The 26047-nt window shown below is 50.2% G+C and overlaps 1 protein-coding gene across 7 annotated transcripts in view; it reads left to right on the top strand.

The window, feature by feature from the left end:
• ZNF618 (zinc finger protein 618) overlaps positions 1–26047 on the top strand; it is a 179283-nt gene that overhangs the window by 81047 nt on the left and 72189 nt on the right. For all 7 annotated transcript variants that reach the window (XM_027616619.2, XM_027616618.2, XM_027616617.2 and 4 more), the window contains exon 2: positions 16332–16375. In XM_027616619.2, the coding sequence (XP_027472420.1) occupies positions 16332–16375 (44 nt within the window). The remainder of the gene's footprint in view (positions 1–16331; positions 16376–26047) is intronic.

Below are 26047 nucleotides of genomic sequence, written 5' to 3'. Positions count from 1 at the left end.
TTTAGAGTTACTGACCCGTAGTAGTATCTCTGTACGCTCAGTAGCAGTCATGGAGTTGTTGTGGGTGGGTGCAGCTATCTACGATCTAAAAACCTCCCTCTCAGGGTCTACTCTATGAAAAAGGTGGTAGGCTTAAGATCACCTTCCGCCAGAGTTTATTAGAGAACATCTTAGTGCTTGAATGAACTCAGTAGGTCATCTCGGGCAGCTCCCAGTGGAGTTTGAATACCCGGAGTCCTGAACTTCACCGTGGATGGGTGTGTGCCTGGGTTCAGCCACCACGTCTCCTCAGGCGCCCTCATCCTGACGACAGAGTGTAAAAGGATGTCTTTGCAGAGTCACACGTCTTCATTCCAGAGAAGGATGGCATCCCAGGAAATCACCCTTTCCCAGTACCTTCCTGTATAGATGTGCAACATGCGTTCAAGTACAATGAGTGTTTCCTCACATGCGGTGATGATAGAAAGCTAAGCAGGAAGGAAGAAGAATTTCTGAGCCATTCAGAGCAATTGCTTTGGGAGTTGGCTTATACAAAGTTACACAGAGAGTTTTGATTCTGTTCTTGTCATTTCACTTTAATGCCCAAGTATTTTTCATGTAGCTCTCCACTGTTCACAGACATCCATTCTGATCGCCTCGTAAGTAGAGACTTTTTTACACTGTGCATATAGATTGTTTCCGAGTTTTTATTATAAATAATGCAGTGGACATCTTTGTGCATGAATCTCTTTCCTTCTTTTGTACAATATTCATAGAATTTGTTCCCTGAAGTGGATTACTAGGTCAAAGGAGATGAGAGTTGGCAACATAGTTGTTGACAGTGGCAAGTCACAATTAGACAGAGGGAGCAGTGGATGTGACAGCTGAGGGCACACAGCTGCTTTGGAGATTCTTGTAGAAAAACCCCATTTGGGAGAGTTGACATGACAGTTATGCCTTCCCATCTTCTGTCTTAGCTGAGGCTGGTAGCTGCTGACTTGTTCTGTTGGCCCAAAGACTTGGGGCCAGGTCATGAGCTGGAAGCTGGAACATTGATCTTTCTGTGCCTCAGCAAAAATACATATTCAGCCCCATGATTGCAGAGCCCCACACTAGACCCAACGAGGGAGTGATAAGGCTGACACTCTTGAAAGGGGCTTGTAGATTGTATTCAGACACACGTGGCCTTGCTCATGTTACTTCCACTCTGGGCCTTTATCTTCCCTTCGTCCGTCAGGCCTTCTGGCCCAAAAGATGGTGCTCTGATGAGAAGGTACTATATTTTGTGCAGTGAAGGTGTTCTCCGTGAGGTCTGTCAGGAAGGGAGAGTCTGGCCTAATTTTGAATAAAGTGTTGGTGGTTGTCTGGTACAGGGTGGGTCCATGCTTTGGGTAGGTCTAAGAATCCTCTGATCTCTTTAAATGTCTCCTCTTAACTGATCAGTCATTTGACATTCTGTAATTTCCCCATTTTAATTAAATGTGGGCATTTTCCATATTCTGCTGCATTGGCTATGAGGTTTGCTAACTGCTGGTGTTCTGGTGGGTTGGCGTTTTATTGAGTTTTATGGTGATGGAGAGATGACCATGACAGTGAAGGCAGTGGTGGCCATTACTTTCAGCACTTAGTCTGTGCCAGGCACTGTTCTGAGTGCCTTCACATTTATGAACTCTTTTTTTTTTTTTAAAGATTTTATTTATTTATTTGAGAGAGAGAGAATGAGAGATAGCACGAGAGGGAAGAGGGTCAGAGGGAGAAGCAGACTCCCTGCTGAGCAGGGAGCCCGATGCGGGACTCGATCCCGGGACTCCAGGATCATGACCTGAGCCGAAGGCAGTCGCTTAACCAACTGAGCCACCCAGGCGCCCCATTTATGAACTCTTTATCATTTAATGATTTCATTAAATCAATTCATTTCAGGAAAGAGAAGCAAGACATGGAATCTTGGAAAGGGAGACGAGAGCCAGGAGGGGCAAGAAACTTGGCTATTTGTCTTGGAAGAAGTCATGGGTTTGAATCTCAGCCCTGCCAGCAAGTACTGACTTTGGGCAAAGTCCCTTCACCTCTGCGCCCTCTTCTCTGAAATGGAAATCATGACTCCTGCTTTGTAAAGAATTAAGTGAAATAATGGGTGTAGAAATCCTGCCGATCACTAGACAAATGTGGGGTACTGATAGACTGTGTTATTCCTGTCTCACCCCAGACGCAGGCTTCTGGGACCCTGAGCCATTTTCCCCGTTAAGGATGCCGGGTAAATGTGTTCTCTCTGCTGGGCCATATGTTGGGCACTGGGGAATCCAGAGGCATGGCCTCTACCCAAAGAAGATGGATGCTCCGGCTTGGGAGACAGGTCATAAAAAGATGACTGAATGTACCAGCCAGTTGATCAATACGATTTGAATGGCCCAGGCAATAAGTGCTTTAAGAAAACAGGGGAGGGAGATTGGTCCTGCGGCTGGGGGGAGGTGGGGATGGAGCCGGCAGTGAAAGGGAAGGGCCCTTTCTTTACCCAGTGTAGTTTGAAACCAAGCCTTTAGCCACAGCCACACGAAGGGGTTCGTAGGGGTGAGCCTGCATCTCATGGGAAAGGAACACTTATCTTTCACGATATGGTTCAAAAAAGACCACCATGAAGTTCCAGTGTGGATCTGGAGTCTAATCAGAAGTGAGAAAGTTCTGGAGCCCTAGGAGCATTTCCATCTCAGCCCTCCAGCTGACATCAGACTTCAGTACCACAGAGCCTCCACTCCTGACCCCCATAAACATAGTCTTCCAGATCTGGTCAGGAGATGCTTCTGGAGTGTCTCCTGGGTGCTTGGGTCTTCTGACTGATGGGTTGGGAACAAGTAGCCTTCATTTACATTCTGAATTTGCTGTCCACTGTAGGTTCTGAGCAAAGGCCTGAAGCAAAAGTATGCTGGAAGGCCATCCAAACATCCCACATGTTGGGAGACTGGGACCGGTTGGCCTGAAGTCCATTTCTCAGACTTCCAGGGTCCCTTCAGGTTTGAGCCATGACTGCTGGCTGGTGCGGAGGAAGACACAGTTCAGGGGAAGACCGTCCTGGCCGTGAGGAAGTTACAGTCCCTACAGGGAAGCTAGACTCGGGGGGGGGGGGGACCCCTGGGTGAGCGTGCAGGACACCGCTACCACATGGTTGTGTCCTCCAGGAGCTTCCTGATCGGAGCTGCTCAGCTGCTGGATTGACCTGAGCTCCTTCACTGTCTTTCCCCTTCTGTGCTCTGATTGACAAGGACCTGCATTTCCCGGGTGCCCTTGCCCTCTGGCCTCCAAGTAGTTGAGCCAGAAGGATGCCTAGCAGGGAGTTTGGAAGGTGGGAAGAAGGGACCAGCCCAGGGTATTTGTCCCCACTCATTCTGGCCTCTCTCAGTGTTTTCTGTGTAAGCTGCCTCTGGGATCTACTCCCATTTGGGCAGCCCTTGCTGAACGGCCCCAACTTCTGGTAACCCCATCTCTTCCCTTTCTCTCTCCTGGCTAGTTCTTGGTGGCCTCTCTTTCCCCCACTTGATCTCACCCATTTACCACCTGTGTCCTCAAATCCCTATATTAAATTACCTCTGTTTTAAATACGTAGACTGGCTTCTCTTTTTCTGGTCTGGACCCTGTAGGGCATACCCCCTGGATCAGACCCGTTAGAGCAATTGGCTGTTCCCACCCTGAATAATCCCATGGGAGCCGTTGTAAGATCGTGGCGGCCCCGATGGATTCAGGGTACCAGATTTCTCCCCCCTCCCTGCAAAGAAAACAGAATTGTAGAATAATTTCAAAAGAATTTGGCTCTGTAGATTTCTCAGTCGGCATCCATTGGGATGTGAGGAATTAAAATCTTTTTCTTCCCGGGCCTCTCATTTTGTAGGAAAATGGGTGAACTCCTTCCTTTCCAACAATAAGAAGGACTATTTTGACTTTTAAAAAATCCATGCAGTCATTCTCCCCCTCCCCCTATTTGTCTGGGCTGTTGATCTTGTGATATATTTATAGAGATTGTGGTTGGCTGACCAGGAGTTATTTTGCAATAGGAATTTGTAAGATTTCTACTTTGAGCAAGTGTTCCAGACTTTTCCTTCTTTAAAAAGAGTAAAGTCTTTCTTAGAGTATCTACTTTGCCCTTCTGTAATTAGTCTTGTTTCACAACCAAAGTAAGTCCAGTGTTTTATGCAGGTTTTCCACCCTCCTTCCCCACCGTGTGGATTTCTTTTGTCTCTGGTCTTCTGTTGTCTTTTGTGTCCTTTTACACTGAATTTTAAAAGGCCACAGCTCCTCTTTCATATAGGAATGTTTTTGCAAATGGGGATGTGGTGACTGGATAAAGGGTGCTTTGGGGGCCAGGAGACCTGGGTTTCTCTATAAAGGGGGAGGATATTGGAGTAGTTTAGGGGGCAAGCATGTTACCATCCCCAGCTTTACCATGCTCACTGCAGACATCAGTAATCAATCACAGCACTCTTCTCTAGCTGAGCTCTCATGTGGCCCCAGAATCCTTTTCAACACATTGCCTGGGGGGGGGGGGGCGCTAATAATTGATTAGACTTGGCACTGAAAATACAACCCGTTTGCCATTCTTGGGCTAGATGATTCCCTAGACCCCATTCATCACCATGGTTCTTTAAGTATTGGCAGGAAGTTCCTTTAGGTTTTAAACCAGTTGACCTTTATTAAGCCCCTTCTGTATGCAGCATAGCTCTGGGTGCTGTGGAGCCCCAGAGAAGCCCTAAACAGTTAGCCACCCTCATGGAAATTTCGCAGTTTGGTGGGGAACAAAGCTGCAGAGGGTGGTGTGTTTCTAGGTGTGCTCAGGCACGCCCTTGGTGCTCTAGGAGTTGTCTTTGTGGTCAGGGAAATCTTTGTGGGGCAGGGCCTGGGATCCAGCCGCTCAGTAGACCACAGTCTGGGTGGTGAGACAGCATGATCAAAGACAGAGGAAACACAAAAATCAGCAAATTCCAGAACTTAGGAGGGTCCTCAGAGCCCATCTGGTCAAAATCCTCCAATTGATAGGTGGGGAAACTGAGGCTCAGAGGAAAACAGGACTTACCTGAATTTTAATAAATGATAATTATATAGTCAGAGTTCAGTAAATGATAAATCATTTAATTAAAACTACTTATAGAGCATTTACTATGTATCAGGCATTGTTTTGAGAGCTTTATAAATGTTAACTGATTCAGCCCTACGTAACCTTGCGCGGTGCATACTATCATTATCCCCGTCTGACAAATGAAGAAACTGAGTCTCAGAAGGTTAAGTGACTTCCCCAGTGTCACATGGCTCGTAAGTGGTGGAGTCCGGGCTTGAATCCCAGCTCCAGATTCTATGTGGGGAGATACCGTGCCGAGTAAACCCTGCTGGAGAGATTGGACTATGTTTGGTTTCTTTGTTTTTTTAAATGTATTAATTTTACTCACCACCATCAGTGTAATCAAGCTGACCTCCCCCAGATCTGTGGCTCACGTAGCATTGTTAGCACTAGCTGAGCATGTTACGGACTTTCTACCTTCTTGTCCACCCAGCAGTTGTGTTTCATGGGGATTTTTCCTCTCTTTTACATCGGGGGAAACAGGCTGAGAGGTGATGTTTCTTGAGCTCAGTCACAGAGCTACTTCTGGGCAAAATTTGAACCCAGGCTGCCTGACTCCGGATGGCAGAGCTGGAAGGTTTCTGAGAGGCCATCAGTCCAGCAGCCTCGCTGGGCAGGTGGGTGGTTGGGGGGTGGGGGGACACGGGCAGAATTTGCCTGTGGCAGCAGTCAGAGGAAGCGGTCTCCTGGCATGGGGATGTTGCTGCTCTTCCTGTCTGGGCATGGTGGCGTCACTGTGGCGTCACCATGGCCATGGTCACAGGAGGCCCAAGCCCTTTACTTTGATGTCCTTGAGGAGACTTGAGGAGTAGCCTTTTCCTTTACTGCCTTACTTAGAAATACCTAAGGGGGTGACTTAAGAACCCCATCCCCCAAGGCTAGGTTCACTAATTCAGAGCTTGCAACTTTCTCTATTTACAGTAGGTTTTTTTCCCCCCTTGTGAAGCAAAAAAGTTTTTCTTTCTTTACCGCGCACCCCCCCCCCCACTTCCTGCTGATCTGAAGCGAATATTTATCACATATTTAATGAGTAATCTGAGTCTTGGCTTGGTGAGGCTGTACCAGGACATGGTTTATGGCTGATCTGGTTTTAACTTGCTCTAGGCGGTTTTCCCTGGAGTTTTCTGTAAAATCATAAACCTGGAGAGAGAATTTTTGTGGAATCCAGTCACATGACTCGCTCTTTTGTAAATTGAGAGATTAACTGTGTGACTGTAAGGAACTGAGACACATTTCTTTTTTGGAAAGAAAACAAACAGCAGCATTTATGCACGCAGAGGAGCGTGTCCACTCTTAAAGATGGGAAAGTCACTCGCCAAGGTCACCCCGCTGGGCCTTGGAGGTACCATGGCATAGGGTTCGAGGACTCGGACTTGGAATCAGCGTGTTGGGGTTGGAGGCCTGGCTGAGCCTCTTTCCAGCTGGTCCCTGCCCTCTGCAAGCCTCTGGGACCTGACCTGACCTGGACTGCAGGACTGGGGACCGTCCCTACACCCAGGGTGATTGAGGGGATTCAGTGGGGCAGTATACCCAGTGCCCGAGCCCTGGTCCTGGCATATAGGAGGTGCTCAGTACATACTGGCTGCCCCGGGGGTTGCTGGTATTCTCCCCGTTGGGGGCCCTTCATGCTGGACTAAAATACAAGCCGGCAGTATGTGGCTGTGAGGTTCTGCCCTAAGCATGTGACTGATGAGCTCGTTTAGTCCTCACAGTAGCCCGGGAGAGGGGTACCAGCATCACTCCCATCTTACAGAGGAAGGAACTGAGGCACCGAGAGGCCAAGGTCCCACTTGCAAGTCATTTGCAGTGACTCCCAGTGACCGCTGGTGGCGTTCTTCACGATTTATTCTCGGGGCCTAAGGATTTTGACAGCTGGTCCTGGGGAGGGAGACCAGGGCTCGTCTGGCCTTAGCTCGGGCCCCAGCTGACCCTTCTGGGATGCTGGCATCAGCCCTTCACTGGTCTTAATGCCTTTGTGTTCCTGACACACACACACCCACACACACCCACCCACCCTCATGTTGGGTGAGAGGTAGAAGGGAACTCCTCATAGTTTCTCTGTAACTCTGTTAGAATTATTTTAATATAAAAAAATAAACCCCAAAACCAGGAACCTTGCTGGACCTGACCCCAGGAGCAGCCTCCCCCTTTCTTGGACGCAGCCTAGAACCCGTTGTGATCCAGCACAGCTGTGCGAATAGAATTTACGCACTTGAAACGCCCAGGAATTCTCACGAACCCTTTAGAGCCGCGTGTGGACTCTGGGCTCTACCCGTGCTGGGGATGAGAACGAGGCTTGGGGTGTGGGCGGCAAGTCCTGCGCGGCAAGCCTGGGGGAGGCTACTGCCCCTCCTGCCGGAGGTCAGGATCCCGCCATCCTGCTCAGGACCCCGAGTCAGGCCCCGGGTGTGGAGGTAGCTTCATCTCTCACTGCTGTGTCTCCCAGGTGCCCAGGTCTGTGCCTAGAAGAGACCAGGTCCTCTGTGAACAGTCTTAAGACAAGAGTTTCTCAAAAGCTGCCATCATTTGTCTGTATTTTAAACCTGCCATTTATTGAGTGACTGCTGCATGCCTGATCCGCCCCAGGTGCTCCTCACTCGCTGTCTTAGGTGATCCTTGGCGCTCCCAGTAGCCCTTAGTTCCAGAACTTTTTCTCCTCCACTGCTGTCCCCAACCATTGCCATCTCTTCCCTGGAAGATGACAGTGGCCTCCATGCTGGGCTCCCTGCCTCCATCCTGCAGCCAGTGGTTGCTTCGAGAGGTGCACGAGCCTTCAGGGCAGCTCGTGGAGCCTCGGAGTGAAACCCGAAGTCCTGTGCCTTGTTTGCAGGTGCTCCTTAATCACCAGCTGTTGATGGTATGACAGAGATGGTCATGACCGTGGTGGTGGTGCTGGGGATGATGATGATGATGATGTCAGCATTAGGGTCCTACTCTAGTCCGTGCGGTTGTCCACCAGAGAGGGAAGGTCCTGCCTGCACCTGGAAAGGCCTGTGCAACTGGTAGAACCGTGGTGGTTCCATCCCTAGGAAGCCTGATTTATCTCTTGACACTTGACCTCAGACAGCAGGGGCTTGGGGAGGGGCAGAACGGCATCGTAACCAAGGGGAATAAAGACGTTGGTCATTTCCCTTTGTTTTCCCTTGTAGTTGGAAACTTGGCCAGTTGATGTTACGTCTGGGCCTCCCTTGACCTCTGGGCTCTGGCCTGGGGTCTGATCAGAGCCTGCGCCTGTCAGTGGGCTGGTCCCTTCCTCCAGAGGTAACGTCCTTCAGAGAAGGCTGCAGCCTTGCAGGCTTCAGGGACCCAGGCTTCCCTGCTGGGTAAGATGGTGCCCTTCTCTTGGCTCCTTGGCACCCAGCTTGTATTAGCTTCATTTGCACCTAGACCCTACATTCCCCCCTGTTGAGCAGGAGCTGTGTGTGCCCTGTTCCAGCATCCCTCCCTCAGGGAAGCTCTTCCTGACCCCACAGTCTCATCGGATGCCATTGTCAAAGATGCTCGTGGAGTCTAGGCCTTTGTCTTGAGAGCACGTATCTCAGTTGGTAATTATAAATTGATAGCGTGAAATAATTAAGTCATTACTGCCCGTCTCCCCCACTGTTCTTGTTGCTGTGTGTTCCCAGTAGCAACTCCGGTGTCCAGAATGCAGTAGGCACTTAATAGATAGTATTTGGGTGAACAACGAGGAACCGTGTCTGAGTCCACATCGGGCCCCCCACGGCCTCTCTCAGAATCGCACGTCTACTGTGCAAGGTACGAATACCCATTGAAATACCCACTTCTTTTAACTCCTAGTCTTCTCCAGCAGCCGCCCCTTCAGCTTGGACCCCTGAGCTGTCTGTGGCCTTGAGTAACCACGTTCGGGTGGAAAGCAAATACAGAATTAAAAACCAAGCACCACATGCTAGAAACATATCACCGAAATTGATCTGAGAAGGAAAGTCTAGTTAGGGAATTTATAACATACTTCGTTTCCTGGGAGTGGGATCCTCTTTGTAACATGCAAAGCTATTGGTTGGCATTGGCACAGTCGCCCTTAATAGGTGTTTTATGAGAACACCCCGTGAACAAAAGCAGGGGCGGCCTGTGCCCGAGTTGGCGCCTGATGGTTCAGTAGGCAAAGTTCACCTCCATTGGTTGGGGCCAAGTTTGACTTATTTCTTCTCGACACGTGTAGAGGAAATGGCCATTGAATTGGGTGAGAAGGTGGGTGAGCCCTGGCCAAGCCACTGACCTGCTGTGTGACCTTGGGCAAGTCACTGGGCCCCTCTGGGTGGTTGGCCAATTCTTGGTCAAAGGGGGATGGATGGTTAAGCTGCAGCATCTCCTTTGCAGGGTTATTGAGAGGATTTGATGTGGTGTGACCATCCATGGAAGATGCTCTGCCAGATTCATCTTCTCATGGACCAGAGAGCTACAAGTCCTTTATTCTTGGTGTGGAGGCCAAAGATTTTTGGAGTCTGTTGTCACAGCCCAGATCCAGTTTATCAGGAGGTCCTATAGGTCCTACCTTCCAGGTAGTCAAAACCCACTTACTCACCCCCTTGCTGCCACTCCCCTGGTTCCAACCACCTTCATCTTTGACCTGGGCTGTGGCAGTGACCTCCTAAGTGGCCTTCTGCCGGCTTCCACCCTTGCCCTCCGTCCATTCTCAACATAGCAGCCAGAAGGCGCTTTTTAAAGTGGAAGTCAAATTACGTCACTTCGCCAGAACCTTCCAGTGGCTTTCCAGGGTACAAGCCTCAGGCCTTCAGTGGCCTCCAAGGCCCTGCATGGGCCAGCCTCCCTTACCTCTCCCCTTCTCCTCCTCACTCATGACATCCTTGCTGTTCGAGGAGCATACCCTGCACACTCCCGCCCTTGGGTCTTTGCCCTGGTTGGTCCCTCCCCTCCTCCCCCCCCCACCAAGTCCCTTACCTTCCATTGTTTGCCTAAGGACACCAGCTCCGATCACCTGACTTAAAATTGCAGCCTGTGGCCCCTCCCTTGCCCCAGCACTCTGATTACCCTTCCCCTTTTCTGTTTTCCCCTCACAGAACTGATGACTTTCTAGCATAGTATATATTATACTAATTTACTCCACCTAATGCTGCTGTCTCCCCCACCTTGAATGGAATCTCTGTGAGGGCAGGGATATATCCCAACTGCCGAGAACAGTGTCTGGTGCATAGAAGGAGCTCAAATACTTCTGGGATGAGTGAATGACTTTCCCTGACTTGAGTCTTGTGCCTCAGTGGGACAGACAAGAAAGTTCAGGTTCAGTTGTGGGGATCCATTGGTTGTTGGAAAGGAAAGAGGTGTGTAAATGAGGCTCTAATTGTTTGGGACCCACTGTCCTGCCATTTGCAGTAAACAGTGGGAGACAGGGGTCCTTTCGACAGGGTCTGGGGCTCTGGCAGGTACATCCCACAGGTGCAGTGCCTCCCGCACGCCTCCAGGTGGGTGCCCTCGGCCTCCCTCACTGCTGAGGCTGAGCGTTTTCCTACCGGGTCAGCTGTACCTGTTGGTAATAAAAAACAGTATTTTAATATTCAAACATATGTATGTGTGACGTACGCAGGCATATTTTGGAGTAATGTGCGTTTGATACTTGTGAATATAACATTCATGTGACTTAAGAACGAATACAAGACCTGAAAGGCATTTGAGCATGCAGGGAACTTCTCTCGTGGGTTCCCATTCACTCTTCCCTTCCAAGGGTGGAGAGAAGCCAAGAAGCAGCAAACGTCAGGGATTTGGAATTGTCCACCAGTGGATTTGAGGTTGTCCATCCAAAGCTGAGTACAGTAGGCTTTCAAGGAATATTTGTTGAATGAATAAAGGAGTGATTGATTATTTAAGTTCAGTTCTATTTCATCCTGGTTGCCAGTGTAGTTCATTATTCATTTAAGCAACTTCGTGGTCCTTGTTTCCTGAGAAATAATAAGTAATGGATTCAACCTTATTTGCTGAATATTTGCCTTGTGGCAGGCCCCAAGCTGGGTGCTGGAGTCATGGCCACGTGTGGGATGTGGTCTTCGTCCAGAAGGAGCTCACGGTCTGGGTGGAGATAGGTGCTCCAGGAACTGTGGTCCCCATCCCACAAAGTGGGTGAAGAGTGCTGGTGGCGGGTTAGGAGTGTTGGGGGAACAGTGAACGGAGGCACGTCAAATCTGGCAGGGGAGATGGGGGAGTCGCCGATGTGTCCCAAGAGCAAGCAATTTTTGCATTGCGGTGGGGGAGGGAGAAGGCAAGATCCTAATTATACCACCATGGAAATGTGCTTCGCCAGGTCTGTCCTGGGCTTGACTGGCTGAGGCACCATCTTGGAGATGCCTTCTCCAAGATGGTGGCCCTCCTCCATCCTCTCAGAGCTCAGGGGACCACGAGCACCCACATTCACAGTGGCACCTCAGCCTCGCCGAGCCTCTGGCTTGGTTCTCTTATCGCAGAAAGGCATTTCATTCTTCGAGATCAGGCAGCCAGGACCCAAGGAGCTGTTTTCCTCCATTGTGCAAGCATGACAAATCATTAATTTTTGATTGATTTGCTTAGAATTATGGGCGCCCCAGCATTCTTTCCGCCGCTGAACAGCTGTATAACAAATGAATATATCAGTGTGCACAAAAGATTGCAGATCTAAGAGAAGCAATTACATTGGCCACCCTCCCCCACCCTCACCCCTTCCCGGGCAGTGAAGGGAGTAAATTTTTACCAGAAATTCCTCAAGTGGCTTAAAAAAAAAAAAAAAAAAAGCCTTTTTATAATTGAATTAAATCTTTATCTCTTCATCTTTTGCAGCAGATTTCCAAACACATACCAGTTCCCCATGTGCTTGGGTTCCATCCATCCAGGAGGAATCTTTAATAATGAAATTTCAACTCGTGAATTAAAACCAAAATGAAAAAACGGGGGGGGGGGGGAAGGTAAATTCTACCCCTCCTTTTTGCCTTTTTTTTTTTTTTTTTTGGTCAGTGCTGTTCCTTTAAGATTTTGGAACCGTACCAGTGCACTAAATGTGACCTCCATAACTTTTAAATTAAGAATTTATGCTGGCTTGAAATTTATGAAATATTTCAGCATGAAAGAAAGCCTTTTTCCCTCAGGAAAATTGAGCAATAAATCACAGCACTGTGGATTTACTGCCCTAGAGCCAGCGAGAGATAGGATTTTTTTTTTTTTTTTTTTGCTTCATTCTGAAAAAAAATGTAATCATATAAGACAGCTTAGCTGCTATCCTCCCACTCTCTAGAATTTTTAATTTCAGCTGTTTCTGCTTGGATTTATTTCCAATATTCCTGCTCGGCTTTTCAATTTCCTCAGTTATTAAATTTTAATTCAGTGCATTAGCATTTAAATTAAAAAAGGGTTTATTTTATCGAAATCGTTGGCCAGCCCCCATCCCGTAGCACACGAATTGCCTGTTTCTGCCATTTGCACAAAATGTGAAATGCAGCTAATGTCCTACAACTTACATTTGCACAAATTCAGAAATAAAATTTCTGGGTTTGGAATAATATTTTCTTTCCAAGAAAATCCTTAATAAGAGAATGGAAAAGAACAACTTAACATTCATTTGGGAAGGAAGAGGAGGGTCGAATGAAACCAAAAATAGCTTTGCCCGCGTCCTACGGAGAAACTGGTGTAGAAGGAATGGATGGGGCTGGCAAACGGGGGGGCAGGTGCCCTTATGGAGAGCTGGGGACGTGGATGCCTGTACCCTCCCACCCCCCTTATAAGCGTGAGGAGGGGAGGGTCTCTCATGGGCCCACTGTGCCCTGCCCCATTTCACTTGCCATAGCAGGGTTTGGTTAAGGTTGGGTCAGCTCCACATACAGTCACAGAGATGAAGGGCAGCAGGAGATGACCTGATTTAACTCTCGTGCCTTCCTCCCGTCCTGTTTTTACCAGTGAGAATCTCAGGTCCAGGGAAGGGAAGGAGCCTGCCTGCCGTGAGACCCGGACAGAGCCGGGCAGAGCTGCATCTGTTGGAGCACTTGGTCCGGCGGTAGCCACAGTAGAGTTCCCATTGATTAAGCGGTTACTACACAGAACTGGCCTGCGATTGGCACCTATTTAGCTATACCACTGTATCTGATGTCGTTTCGACCAGCCCTTTGGAAGAAGCGGGAGAGCTGTGGGGTCTGGTGGACATTCATGGGATGCCGACCTGCAGCACAGGATTCAGATCATACCCTGAGACAGGCCAGGAGACCCCTAGAGACAGTATAAGGTCAGCCCTGCCTCTCGCTAATCTGCTGCATGATCGGTATTTAGTCCACACTAGGTAGTTTTACACGCGCTATCTCGCCGGTCCCAGGAGATCGGTCCTGGGATTGGCATATTGCCATTTTGCACGTGGGAAAACCGAGGCCTTGAGAGTGCAGGTGGCTTGCCAGGAATCCTACAGCTAGGAAACGGCAGAACCAGGGCTCCAAACGCAAGACCATCTCTCTGATGCTACACCGTGTGCTGTTCACCTTCAGTTCAAACCGGGCATCAGGTCAGGTTACACTGGGTAAAGGTGAGTTTGTGGTTTAGGTTGAATCAGGAAATTGGTGCTGTTAGACCATTCGGGAAAATGGCCATGTCAGAGGGTCAGCTTCATTCAGGCGGTAGGTAGTTGCGAGGACACGGACAGAGCTGGCCTGGCATCTCACAGATCTCTACAATTGAGGGTCAGTGCCCTTGGCACTGTGGGCTTCGGGGGCTGGGGGCTGAGAGGCTGTCCGCAGTTGTCATGGTGGGTCTGCACTCAGGCAGGCCCATGTGCCATGATTGACGGGCGCTGTGATTCAGACACATGGGAGCTTGGACATCTCTCCCTTGGGCCCGTTGTCCGTGGATACGCCCACCCGCATCAGCTCCCCGGATCCGCCGGTATCTGGGCACATCACACCTGCCCAGGTGGTGCTCCTCCTTCCAGCAGCTCCATTTCTCCTGTTGCTCCACCTGAGTTTGCAAGGATTTGTTTGGACAACTGTCTGAACATTTTTAGCATTTTGTTTTATAAAAATCGGTGGAAAACAAAACTGAGTGTTGCCACTGGTGGCAAGAAGCACAAGCATCACAGACATAATAAAAGGAAAACGGAGGTGGAGATGACTAGGTGTGCCAGAGACAGAGCATCTTTTCTTCTCCCCAGCCCCCTGTTCACTGTCCACATGTGGTTGACTCTGGGTGAAACTGGGAAGGAAAGGACAGAGGGAAAAAAAAAACACACACACACGCACACAAATATGTGCGCAATGCTAGAAATACATGTCCAGAGTTGAGTCTGAAAGATGAGAGATCATTTGGGATTTTACAATTTTTTTTTTTAAGCTCTCTGGGGCAGAATTTCCACCCCATAACCACTTCTGCCTCTTCTGATATAAAGATTAAAAGAACTTCTTCCCGTTCACTTTCCGTCGAAGTTTTGAGGAATGCAAGATGTTGGAGGGAGGCGGTAATTGATCCTCTTCTTTTGCTCCCAGTGAAATGATATGCAAACCATTTTCCGCTTTCTTGTTTCTGCCACTGAAATAATACACCAGCATCCCATTAATTTTCCCCTGCCAGGCCTCACATTTCTACCTCCTTGTTTGTCCTTCGTCTTTGCATTTCCCTCATGTGGGCAGCGGGGGCTGTGTGGGACATTGACAAGAGCCAGTCATTTCCCGATCGGCTCTTCTGAATGTTGGTGGGAGAGAGGATGTTCCAGAGCTGAGGAAGGTGGGCACGGGAGTGACCCAGACCTGGGCATGTAGCTGTGGGCTGTTGGATGAATGACTTAAAATTCTTTGACTCTCGTTGCCTCACTTGTAAAATGGGGATATTGTGTATGTGTGTTGGGGGACCCATCAGGAGGGTTGAGTAAGAAGCATTAAATGTGCATACACCGGCACCCCAGGGAAGGTTAGCTAGGGGATCGAGTCTGGATACCCCTGGGAGCCAGGCTGGACGGCTGGGCGTAAGACAAGAGGGAGCGGTGGGGACTGTGGAGAAGCAGGCATGACAGCTCTAGCTGACTGTGGTCATGTGGGACTGAGTGCTGCTTTCACTCCCTGAAATCGGGCCGCCTTTTGGTGAAATCCTTTTATTTTTCTGTATTGACTGTTTGAATTGAAGTCCGCCATCTGGTTTTGCCAGTTTGCAACTTCTTGAAAACACTCGTCAGAAGGTAGCTGCTGTCGTTTTTATTTTAGATCTGCAATCCTGAAATTCAAAAAACTTGAAAACAGGAAGATTTTTTTGTAACTGATGAGGTGGCAGGGCTTGACCTGAAGGGAGAAGAGACTAATTCTGTCTTCATTTATCCTCCATAGGGCTGACTGCATGGGTTTCACTGTGGAAATACCACTGTGCTTGAGTCTGGGCTTGGGGGCAGGGTGGGTGGGGGGCTACCCAGATCCTGCCAGGGTTGTTTCAAAATACAGAACACACGCGCTACATTACCTTTCTAAACTTGGAAGGATTCTGAATTTGGAAACATGTGTGTGCCAGAGTTTGGAACCTGCGTTACTCTAACTGTGATTACTGTTGTTATAAATGCTTTGACAAAGCCAGGGAAGGCATCTGCGACCCGGGCCTTCTTTCCATGTGTACAGCCTCTGCGGCAGAGGTCCCCCCAGCACTGGCCTTGGGGGTCAGGTGTTTGTCATTCAGTCCTCCTGAGACTTCAGGCAGCTCCCTCCTGGCGCAGGGCCTAAGTCTCTCCATCTGAACCCGAATTTTGTGATTTCTGAAATTTTCATTTGGTCAGCCTTATCTCCCCCTCCCCCTCCCCAACCCCAAATAAAAGAGATTAAGAACCGGCACTCTCTTGTCTCTCCCTGCTTAGTGGGGTTGGGGGACAGAATATTTGAACATAATAGGATTTTCCCCCTCCGGTTGGTAGGAATAAATCTGCGGCTACTGTTTTATTGGAAATCCCAGATGAAAATAAAAATGGTGCAATTCAATCTCAGATTTAGCTGGTTACTTACTTTTCACTGAGTCCCCAGGGCCCTGTGGTTGCTGGGTTTGTGTTGGCAGTGGGTGCTCAGCTGGATTTAAAGGGCCAAGCAAATTCCGGGGGTGGGGGGGTGCAGGGTGAGGGGGTAGCGGTGTCCTGACTCCCTCTTACCACTAGGGGCAGATTTTCCCAGCCCGCAAGAATGGAGCAGGGGCTTGTGCTCGCTCTCCCCTCTGTCTGAAGGCTCGTGTTGAGGGGGAGCTTGGTGGGGTGGCAGTGGGTAGAATCTGGGTTTCCCCCCTTGGCTGATGTAGGTGTTTTGGGTTTCTTTTGCAGGCTGACGGAGCCAGTGCAGCTGGAAGGAAAAGCACCGCGAGCAGGTACACTCCCTTTCCCTTGCCCCCAGTTGTACCCCTCCCTCTCCCCATTTCACAGCCAACTGCCATCTCTCTCTGAAAGGGGATGGATGGGTGGTCCAGGCCGGCTCCTTTGGCTGAGAAGTATGCATACTTCCCCGGGGGAAGTGCGATTATGGGCAGCACTTTGCAGCCCTCCTGGTACCCTCTCTGAGCACCCATGAATGCACCGAGGACGACTAGGTCCCAAACAGGCCTTTGGGCACTCAGGTCGGGAGTAAATTAGAGGTGAAGCACAAGAGCGGGCAGGAGGACCAGGCTTGAATCCCATCTTGCAATCCCCCTGCTGTGTGGTGACCTCCGGAACATCCCGACCCATCCTGGTCTGGAACCCATTGGCCCAGCTTGGGTCCCGTGCTCATTTTCCTGAACCAGTCACCCCACAGCAAGGGGAGGGAATACTCGGCTTAGCCAGCCTGGGGTTGTGTCCTCACCCTGGGAGCTGGCAGGAGATGGGAGGGGGGTGGCGCCTAAAGGAAAGCTGGGCTGTCATTACCAGAGAAGGTGGGAAGCTGGGGCAGCCGCATGACCTTTACTGGGGGCCACCTGGGCACATTGGAGGCAGGAGGAAGGCAAGGGGCAGACCAGAGATGGCGCTCCAGGCCGCACGCACGCACGCACATGAGATGTGGAATAGCTCTTGGATTACCTCCTGGAGCTGGGGGCCGAGGAACTTGCCCTGTAGCCCTCGAACACTAGTTCTTTAGAATGTTGAGAGATTTTTGTGGACAAAAGGAGGGTTGTGGCCAAGCAAGTTTGAAGGACATAGGTTAAACAAAGTCAACAGATTTCTTTGCGGAGGGACCTCTTACTTAGTCTTTCGTGGGCTAACGTGTGCTGGAGGACATCGGAGAGGAGATGCCATGTTTCCCAAACTTGCCTAACCATGGAACCCTTTTGTCGAAGTTCAGCTGTGGAGCAAGTATTCTTGGAACATGCTTTGGGAAACCACAGGAAGCCGTTGCTCTTTGAGAAAGAGTAACATGTTTGGCTGTGTGTTTTAGGAAGATCACCCAGGGACCCCTTTGCAGGGTGGTTTGGAGGTGGACAGAATGGTGGCAGAGATGCCAGGCTGGAGGTCATTGAGATCCGCACCACCCAGCACAGCCTGGCTCCCCCCCCCCCCCCACCTCCTCATGTGCCAGTCTCCCCCTTGCTCAGTCTGTCTTAGCTACCCTGACCTTCTTTCTGTGTAGCTAACACTCTATGCCAGGGGTCGAGCAGCTTTACCTATAAGGGGACAGATAGTAAATACCTGGTGCTTTGAAGGCCATTGGTCTCTGTGGTGACCTTTCTCTGCCAGTGCCTGTGCCGGGGTTTGCCGGCCCCTGGCCTCAACTGACTGTCGCCCAAGAGCCTTTGCAGCTGCTATTCCCTTTGCCTGGCATGTTCTTTCTCTGATCTTCTTCTACGTCTTGACTCCATCCTGCCCTCAGAGAAACCTTCCCTGCACCTCTCCTTGAAGGGCCCGTGGCCGGTGTCCCTCCTAGGCTCGTCACGCTCTTTCTTTATTGCGCGTGTTTGTGTAATTTTTGCGGCTTCTCCCCTTAGGGTGCCAAATCCATGGGCAGAAACCTCTAGCAGGTGCTCAGTGTTAATGGGACGGATACCCTGAATGGGATGGAAGGAGAAGTGGGGATGATGTAGGGGCTGGCAGTGTGGGCTGGAATGGAGGGGTGGGCCGCCAGGCTTGGGCCTGGGACCGCTGGCAGGGACGCATGGGGCCAGCGGCTGCCCGGTGCCGTGTGTCTCTCTCCCGGGCCCCTGGCTGTGGGGTTTTGTGTGAGGAGCAGTAGTACATGAGGCTGTGGTCTATGGGGGCAGTGGGAGTCCCTAGACTGGGGGCGCCTGGACGTGCTTCCTGGATTGGAATGTCGGACTGGAAGGGCCCTTGGGGTTTGTCTCGTCCCACCCTCTCATTGGACACAAGGGGAGGGACGGCCCTGCTCGAGGTGACGTGATGAATAAGGGGCTGTGTCAGGCCTTGAACCTGCCAAAGCAGGGTACTTTCTCTACCCACCAGTTCTGTGCTTCAGTGGGGGTCTGGCCAGCTTCGCCCACTGTCCTCCGTGTTCATTGTGCACCTGCTGTGATGGATTCAAGGCTAATATAGTCACCCTTGAGTGTCTATAGAAGCGGACAGAGGCAGACCTCCATCTTTTTCTCATGACTTTCATGCGGGGGTGGTCCTTTCCCTTTCTGTTGCATGCATTTCTCCCACACCAGGTCGGAAGACAGCAGACAGGTTCCTCCATAGTGGTAGTAGGTGCCCCAAGCTCCGAACTGAGTCTTACCAGCCGTGGGCTGCAATCGGTGTGCGGAGAGTGCAGGGATAGATTAGCGATGCCTGCCTTGGTCAGAGGAGGGCGAGGATGGCCTGTGTGCCATCTCTTTGCCCTTCGCGACTAGCCTAGGCTTGCACGTACTCAGTGATGGAGCCCCTGTGTTACCGCCACAGTGCCAGAATATGCACCAGGAAGGGCCAGCCCAAGTCTTAGGGTTGTGTGTGACTTGAGACGTAAAGAAGAAATTTCTAATAATGACTACCGTTTCAGTCAGCACTTATATGTCAGGCTCTGAGCTAAGTGATTTAATTTATTGTTAACTTATGCAATCTTTGTTAGCAGTCCTATGAAGGAGGTACTCTTATTATTCCCACTTTACAGATGAGGAAGCTGAGGCACAGAGATGTGTACGGGCCTCAGGCCGCCCAGTGGGAAGTGAGTGAGAGAGCCAGGACGCCTCCCCAGGTCTGACTTCTCTGATGTGTATGCTTAACCACCGTGTCCTCCGCCTTCTCAGGATGAAGTGGTCAGTTAGCAGATGTCAGAGGAGTCTGTTAGGGGCTGGGGGCTCTGCCATGGGCTAGGGGCTTGTCAAGAAGGCAGGGGCTTCGAGGGAGCTCAATAAGTCAGTTTATATCGATTATGTAATTAAAGCTGATAGAGCATGTTTGAGACTCCTAAACAGTATTATTGTATCGCGACCCGGCATTCAGTCTGAGAAGTGAATTATGCATTACACGTCAAGAGAACATTAACATGGGCCTAAGCTGAGGCCACTTGTGCACTTGACCCTGGCCTTGGCCTTGTAGGGTTTAGACTTGTCGGCACTGGGCAGAGTGTTAGACGCATTTAGTCCCTGTTTCAGATGGAGAAACACAGGCGTGAGGCTCTGCGACCCTGGCCGGGAAGGACCTTGAAGGACCCCCGGCCCTCTGATGAGGGTCTCCACTCCGGGCTGTGCCACGGAGCACTTGGTTGTTGCGCCGGGGTCTGCTTTCTTCCCAGCGCCCGTCTTTGGCCCAGAACACCTAATTTTGTTACTTCTCCAGAGGGCCTCTGGCTGAGCCCCAAAACCAACAGCATGGACTACTAAGGAATTAGTGTTAAATTGAGGGGGACAAAGAGGGGTGGTGTTTCTGATCCTAAGAAACAACCAAATGTGGTTTGGTTTACTTCTCTGTAACCCAGCCTGAGTCGATTTTTACAGGACCGGTGATCCCAGCACTTGAGGTTAATGCTGACCTGGTGTGCAGGTTACAAATCACGGCGCGCAACGGCAGCCAAGCCTCACTTATGCTAAGAGGCGTGGGGGCCGTGGGGCCTTAACTGGGGAACATTCTAAAGGAAGTGCGGTTTTTATAATCAAGTAAATGTAGCTGCGGGCTTGTGGTAACGAAGAGTTCTGCCCTTTTTTTTGTCAGTTGAAGGTTTTCAGAGCTGATAGGGTTCTGTAGATGAGAGAATGGAGTAACTGTCTCTCTCATTTTGGAGATAGGAAACCAGGGATAGAGGAGGTTAAGGGACTCATTTGTTTGCTGTGTGGACCAGTCGCCTCACAAGCAGTCGGGATCTTGTAGTCAGATTTGGGGCAGGGTGGGGGAGCGATTAGACCAAATCTCTTTCATTCATTCATTCCACAAATACATAGTGCCTACTAAGTGCCAGGATCTGACCTTGGTGCTGGAAATACAGCACTGAACAAAACAGAAATCTTGTGGAGCTCATAGTCTAGTGAGAGTGGAGGAGACGTGATCAATACGTAAACTGTATGGTACGTCATAGGATAAACAGTGCCGCGAGGTGGGTGGAGCGGGGAGCAGGGTGGGGGATTGGGAGAGCCAGAAGGAGTAATGCATCACCAGAAGGTGACATTTGAACATGGATCTGAAGGAAATGAGGGACTGAGCCAAGCAGTTGTTCAGGAGAAACACACTGAGGTGCAGAGAACAACAGGTGCAAAGGCCCTGGGGGCAGGAATGTGTACATTGTGTTGGAGCAACAGCAAGGAGGCTAATGTGACTGATAGGGCTTTGGAGGCTATTGTCAAGATCTTGACCTTTACCCTGTGTGAGATATGGGGAGCCACTGGGGATTTTGAGCAGAGGGCTGGCATGATACTGATTTGGTTTTAAAAGGATCATACCGGCTGCCAGGAGGTGAATACACTGCAAGGGGCAAGATTAAAGAGGTGTTGCCAAGGGTTTGGGATAGGCAGGACCTTAGAAGGTTGGCTTGGAAGTGAGTTTCCGAAAGGCCGTATCTTTTCAGGTCTGAGGAATCCTGTTCAGCAAAGTGTTGTGTGAGTTCTCCATCCAAAAATGCACGCTTCTCCGTGGCTGGTCTGCAAGATTTCTCCCTTGCCTTCTCTCTAGCCCCACTAAGGGCCAAGCACAGTGTTGAGGAACCCAGACTGCCTGGGTTCAGTTCCTGGGGCTACCCACTGCCTAGTTGTGTGACCTTGGGCTACTTAACCTGACCTCAGTGTCCTCATCTGTAAAATGGGAGTGATATTAGACCTTCACTCATAGTGTTGTCAGTGAGGATTAAGTGTAATAATAATAGTAATATACATACCCTTAGCACAGTACCTGGCCTGCAGTCGGTGTTCAATAAGCGTTTATTTTTATCACCACCATGCTAGATTCCCTTCCTAGGAGGAGATAGCAGTGGGATGGCGATTGATTTCTTGTCGAGGCTGGACACTGGAGAGAGGACTGGAGTCAGGGATGAGGGTGGGGGTGGAGGGCCGACCACAATCCGGTTACTGTGTCCTGTGGGATCACATACAGATCTTCCTTGGTGTCCCCCAGTGGCCCTCTGAGGTTGCGATGCTGCCCTTCCTCCCCAAGGGAATTGAGGAATGGGCTTGTCCAAGGTCATAGTAAGATAGCTTCGGGCCTAGCCGAGTCTTGTTCTTCAAGCCAAGATTTTTCACGGTGGACTCTTACTTAATCTGATCACCACGTGTGTGCAGCTGCCTAATTATTATTATTTTTTAATTTTTTATTGTTAATCACCATACATTACATCATTAGCTTTTGATGTAGTGCCTAATTATTTTTTAAAGAATATCTTCTTGTTGTTTAGCATTTTGGTTTTCAGCCCTGAAATAAAAGTAACCCTAAACAAATTAATTTCATTTGCACAAAAGCTCACAGTAACAGTAGGCCCGATAGTAGTCAGTGACCAGTACGCCATTAGCAGAATCAATTATTTAAGAATTCTGGGTATATTCTAGCCAGGGCGCATCTTTATCTTGACTCTAGGTTTGTGTTGCTATTATAGGAGTTCGGATTTGATTTCCAGGAATGTATATTCTCACCTTACCGAACTTTGGGTGAAGTTGGGCCACAAAAATCATAAATCGCAGGCTGACTCTGGGGGGCCAGTGCTTTTTGGGTGGGCAGAGTTTCCTCTCTGCTTGATCTATTACTGTTAAACCTAGACTCTGCAGATAGGGCGCATTCTTGAAAATTCAGGCACATCCTCAGGTTTGCCCTCCGGAGACAGCCACAGAAAGGCAAACTAATGCACATCAAAACCGGTGAATCATTTTTGCCAAATGGCACTGTGGCTCTCAAGCTTGGGGTGGTCCAGCGGAGCCCCTAGGGAACCTCTGCTCAGTGCATGCACCCAGCAGGAGTCTCCCTCTTGTGCTCCTTGAGCAGATTCAGAATGTTGTTGGACCCTTGTACTTAGCCATTCAAGGCGCTTGGAAGTCTTGCCTTGTCCTGAAGAAACACAGTCTTGAGAATCGTAACGAGGATGACCCAACCTGGCTGCTTCTGGAGGCCCTTGATGCCAGAGGCCCTTCATCTGAGAAAACAACTCGGGAAACTTCTACAGCCTCACCCTCTGTCCGGCTCTGCTTATGGAAGAGAAAGATCCTCACCCTTAGTTTGTGCTTCCTCCAGCATTCCATGCAAAGTGTGGTGCTTCAGAATGTCCGTAGGCTCCAGACCTACCTTCCTGATCACTCCCACCTGCCCATCCTGCAGTGAACTTGGCTGCGGTGCGTGTAGCTCATCACTGCTGCACGGGGGTGGGTGTGGGTGGCCGTGCCCCCCACTTCTTCTGTTTTCATAGGGCTCCAAAATTGCCCCACTGCGTTCATTTATGAGTACTCCCATCTATGATGGCCTGAGAGCCGATGTTTTTCATAGTTTGACCACACTTTCCACATTTTTGTCTGGCAAGTGCTTGGTAAGGATGAGAGAAAAGAACTTAACACTGATGGAGCCCACTATGTCTGTGGAGCCAGGCTGGCTGCCTTAGGTGCATCTCTGCCCTCGAATCTCCTAAACAACCCTTAGTGGTTCCTCTTAACTTCCCCGGCTTACACGCGAGGAGAGGGGGGGTATAGGCAGGTTAGGAAGCTTGGCAACAGCCCGGCATCTAGTTGATCACCCCCAGACACCTCGGGAGGACCTGGACCGGGTCAGGGGCACGTTGGCAGGCCAGCAGCCGGGTGGCTCTGGGCCTCAGTTGTCAGTGTGGGCAGGATGATGGGAGCAGAGTGGTCCTCTCGGGAAGCTTCTTTACCTTTCATTCCAAGGAGACAGTGGCCAGAGGCGCTGGGTGTCAGAATGGCCTGGGGGGACAGTAGCAAAATCACAGCCTCAGTCACAGCTTTACCCGGAGGGCTGCATCCTGCTAAGTGTTGGAGTTTGTGACTTGACAGCATCGTTCAAGACTCCTGCTTTTCTCTATTTTAGGTTTAAATTAACCAGGGAATTAACTCTTAATATTTAAATCTTCACGCTGCCTTTCTGAACTGCAGTATTACCCAGCGTCGTGGCTGACTGACAACATACACTGAAGAAAATTAAGTGCCTAAGAATTATCTCAAACTAATGATATATTTATGCATTGTAGGTTATTTTGAATTTCTAGACTGTTAAGAGTTCTTTAATAGGTTAATAGTTTTAATCTATTAATCTCATCTTTTCTACTTGACTATTTATTAAAATATATCAGTGATACATGACAAATGGAAGTGCAGATAATTCTGAGGGTTATGAAGGCATGGGTGATGATGTGAAGGTTTGAAACACGGGTTGAATAGTAAATACAGAGAGACGCAAGGCCTCGTTACCGGGGTTTGTGGAAAGTGGGGTTTTTGCTGTAGGTTCTCTCTCTCGGTCCTTCCAGAACCTGGTGGAAGCAGCAGCTTTTATCCCTGTTATGATTCCTGTCCTTGTCACTAAAACCAGGAGACTCTGTCCATAGGACACCCCTCACACGGCAGCCATTTTGGAACGTGTCAAGGAGAGTTAGAGGTCGACAGTGAGCATAAAGCCCAAACACTTTCTCTGTAGCAGATGTGGAACCCCTCATTCCTTAGTTTTATCGCATTTCTCTGTTACTGTGTTAAGCATCTGTCATGTGCCCCGTGCCGTCAGGATGCTGAGGATACAGGAGGAGACAAGGGGGTATGTACGTTCTCCGTCTTTTGGGAGTTTCTGGTCGATTAGTCATGATTTTGTTCATTCATTCAACAGGTGTATTTTTTTTTTTTTTTTTAATCGACTCTCCTTTTGAGAAGGGAAAAACGAATCATCCAAATGATGAAAAGCCCAGTTGTTGGCGTCAGGCAGATCTGGGTGCATCCCATTCTGTCACTAGAAAGCTGTGTGACCGTGAAAAAGTCGCTCTGTGTCTCTGATCCTCAGTTTTCTTATCTTAAAGCAAAACTACCTAGCATATATCAGGCATCCAGTGGGATGGTGCATGGGCGCGGAAGGGAAGCACATCACAGCCTCTCAGGATGCCATAGCTGCTCTTGTCCTCAATCCCCTTGTTACGACATCATTGCCATAACCACCTCCACCTTCATGCTGACATATGCACCTCTTGTGGCTCTCTGTGTGTGTCGTTCAGCAGATGTTAGCTGCTAGGGGCCAGGCACAGGGATACATGAACAGTGGGGTAGAGCCTTCGTGCCTGGAGGACTCGCTCAACCACATGGAATCAGAGGGCAGAGTCAGAGCAGGAGCCTGTTAGAAGCAGAGGGGGGCATTCCCAGAAACCACAGGGGTGAGGCTGCAGGCTCCGGATGGGTGTCAGAGAAGCAGCCGCCCTGGGAGCTCAGCACCCCGCCCTGGGAGCTCAGCACCCCGTCCTGGGCCCCGAGGGCCTGAATCTGCCGAGCGATATTCATCATGGCTGGACTCCATCCTCGAGAGTTGGTGTCCTCTTGCAGGACAGATCCTCACTTTGGGCACCTTCACCTTTCATGTCTATACATGTTAATAATATCTCAGCAAAGCCGGAGGAGAGAAAGGTTGGTGTCAGAGCATCCCCAGGCTACCCTATTCTGGCATGTCAGGAGGAAGGAAGAGTGTCTGTTACATTTGAGAAAATTCCCGCTGGAGAGGAGCAAGATAAGTGTGTGGCCCTTCTGGAATAAGCCTCAGTGTTCGGAATGTGGCTCCCGTGGAACATCTCCGGGCCATGGGATGCTGAGGGCCAGGGGGTGGGCCTTGCCATCTTAGGTTCTGAACATTAACGGACGCGGTTAAACCATCGATGTTCTTTGCGGGTCAGGGGGAGAGAGAGGGACTCCCCGAAGGCCGTGCTCGTACCGGCCTTTCCAGACTCACTGCTCGGTGCCTTCTGTGAACAGGCTCCTACTGATGGCCTCCCCCACGCCAGGTGCAGCTGTGGGTGTGGGGATGCATCAGGGAATGGACGAGAGAAACTCGTCCTCGTGGAGCTCACGTTGCAGCCGGGAGACAGACGGTGAAGGGGATGAGCGGTAACGTGGTAGATAAATGTAGGGTGAATCGTGAGCAGAACGAGTAAAGCAGGGAACAGGGCGAGGGGGTAGGAGAAAGGCTGGGGTGAGCCGCGTGGTGGTTTAGATCAAGCAGCCAGGATGTCTCCATGGACCCTAGGATGTTTGAGCTCTAATGTGAGGGCAGCTGGGACGGGGAGGTTACTCCAGGCAGAGAGGAAAGAGCAAGGGCAGAGGCCCCAGGCGCATGTGCTCAGGGCACAGCAGGGAGACTGGTGTGTCCACAAGGTGGCGTGTTAGCTGGTGAGGCCAACGGGCTCCTGGGGCGTGTCCCAGGGAGCCCCAGGGGTCAGGGCTGTGGCTGCTGTTCTGGGTGAGGTGTGGGACTGTGGTGGGTTTTGGGGCCTGGGGCGACACGACCTGGCTTGCTTTAACAAGGTCACTCTGGGTGCTTTGTTGAAAGTTGACTTCGGGGCGTTGGGCAGGGGTAGGAGCTGGAGACTGGCTGTGTGGTTGACGGCAGGCCGGGAGGCCGGGGAAGGCAGCTGGGACCAGGGGCTGGTAAGGAGTAGTCAGATTCTGGACCAAGTGACAGGATTTGCCGATAGACTTATT

The sequence above is a fragment of the Zalophus californianus genome, chromosome 13 (assembly GCF_009762305.2).
Source record: "Zalophus californianus isolate mZalCal1 chromosome 13, mZalCal1.pri.v2, whole genome shotgun sequence".
Classification (NCBI taxonomy): Eukaryota; Metazoa; Chordata; class Mammalia; order Carnivora; family Otariidae; genus Zalophus; species Zalophus californianus.
The sequence above is the reverse complement of the archived record's forward strand: the minus strand, read 5'-3'. Positions and strand labels throughout refer to the sequence as shown.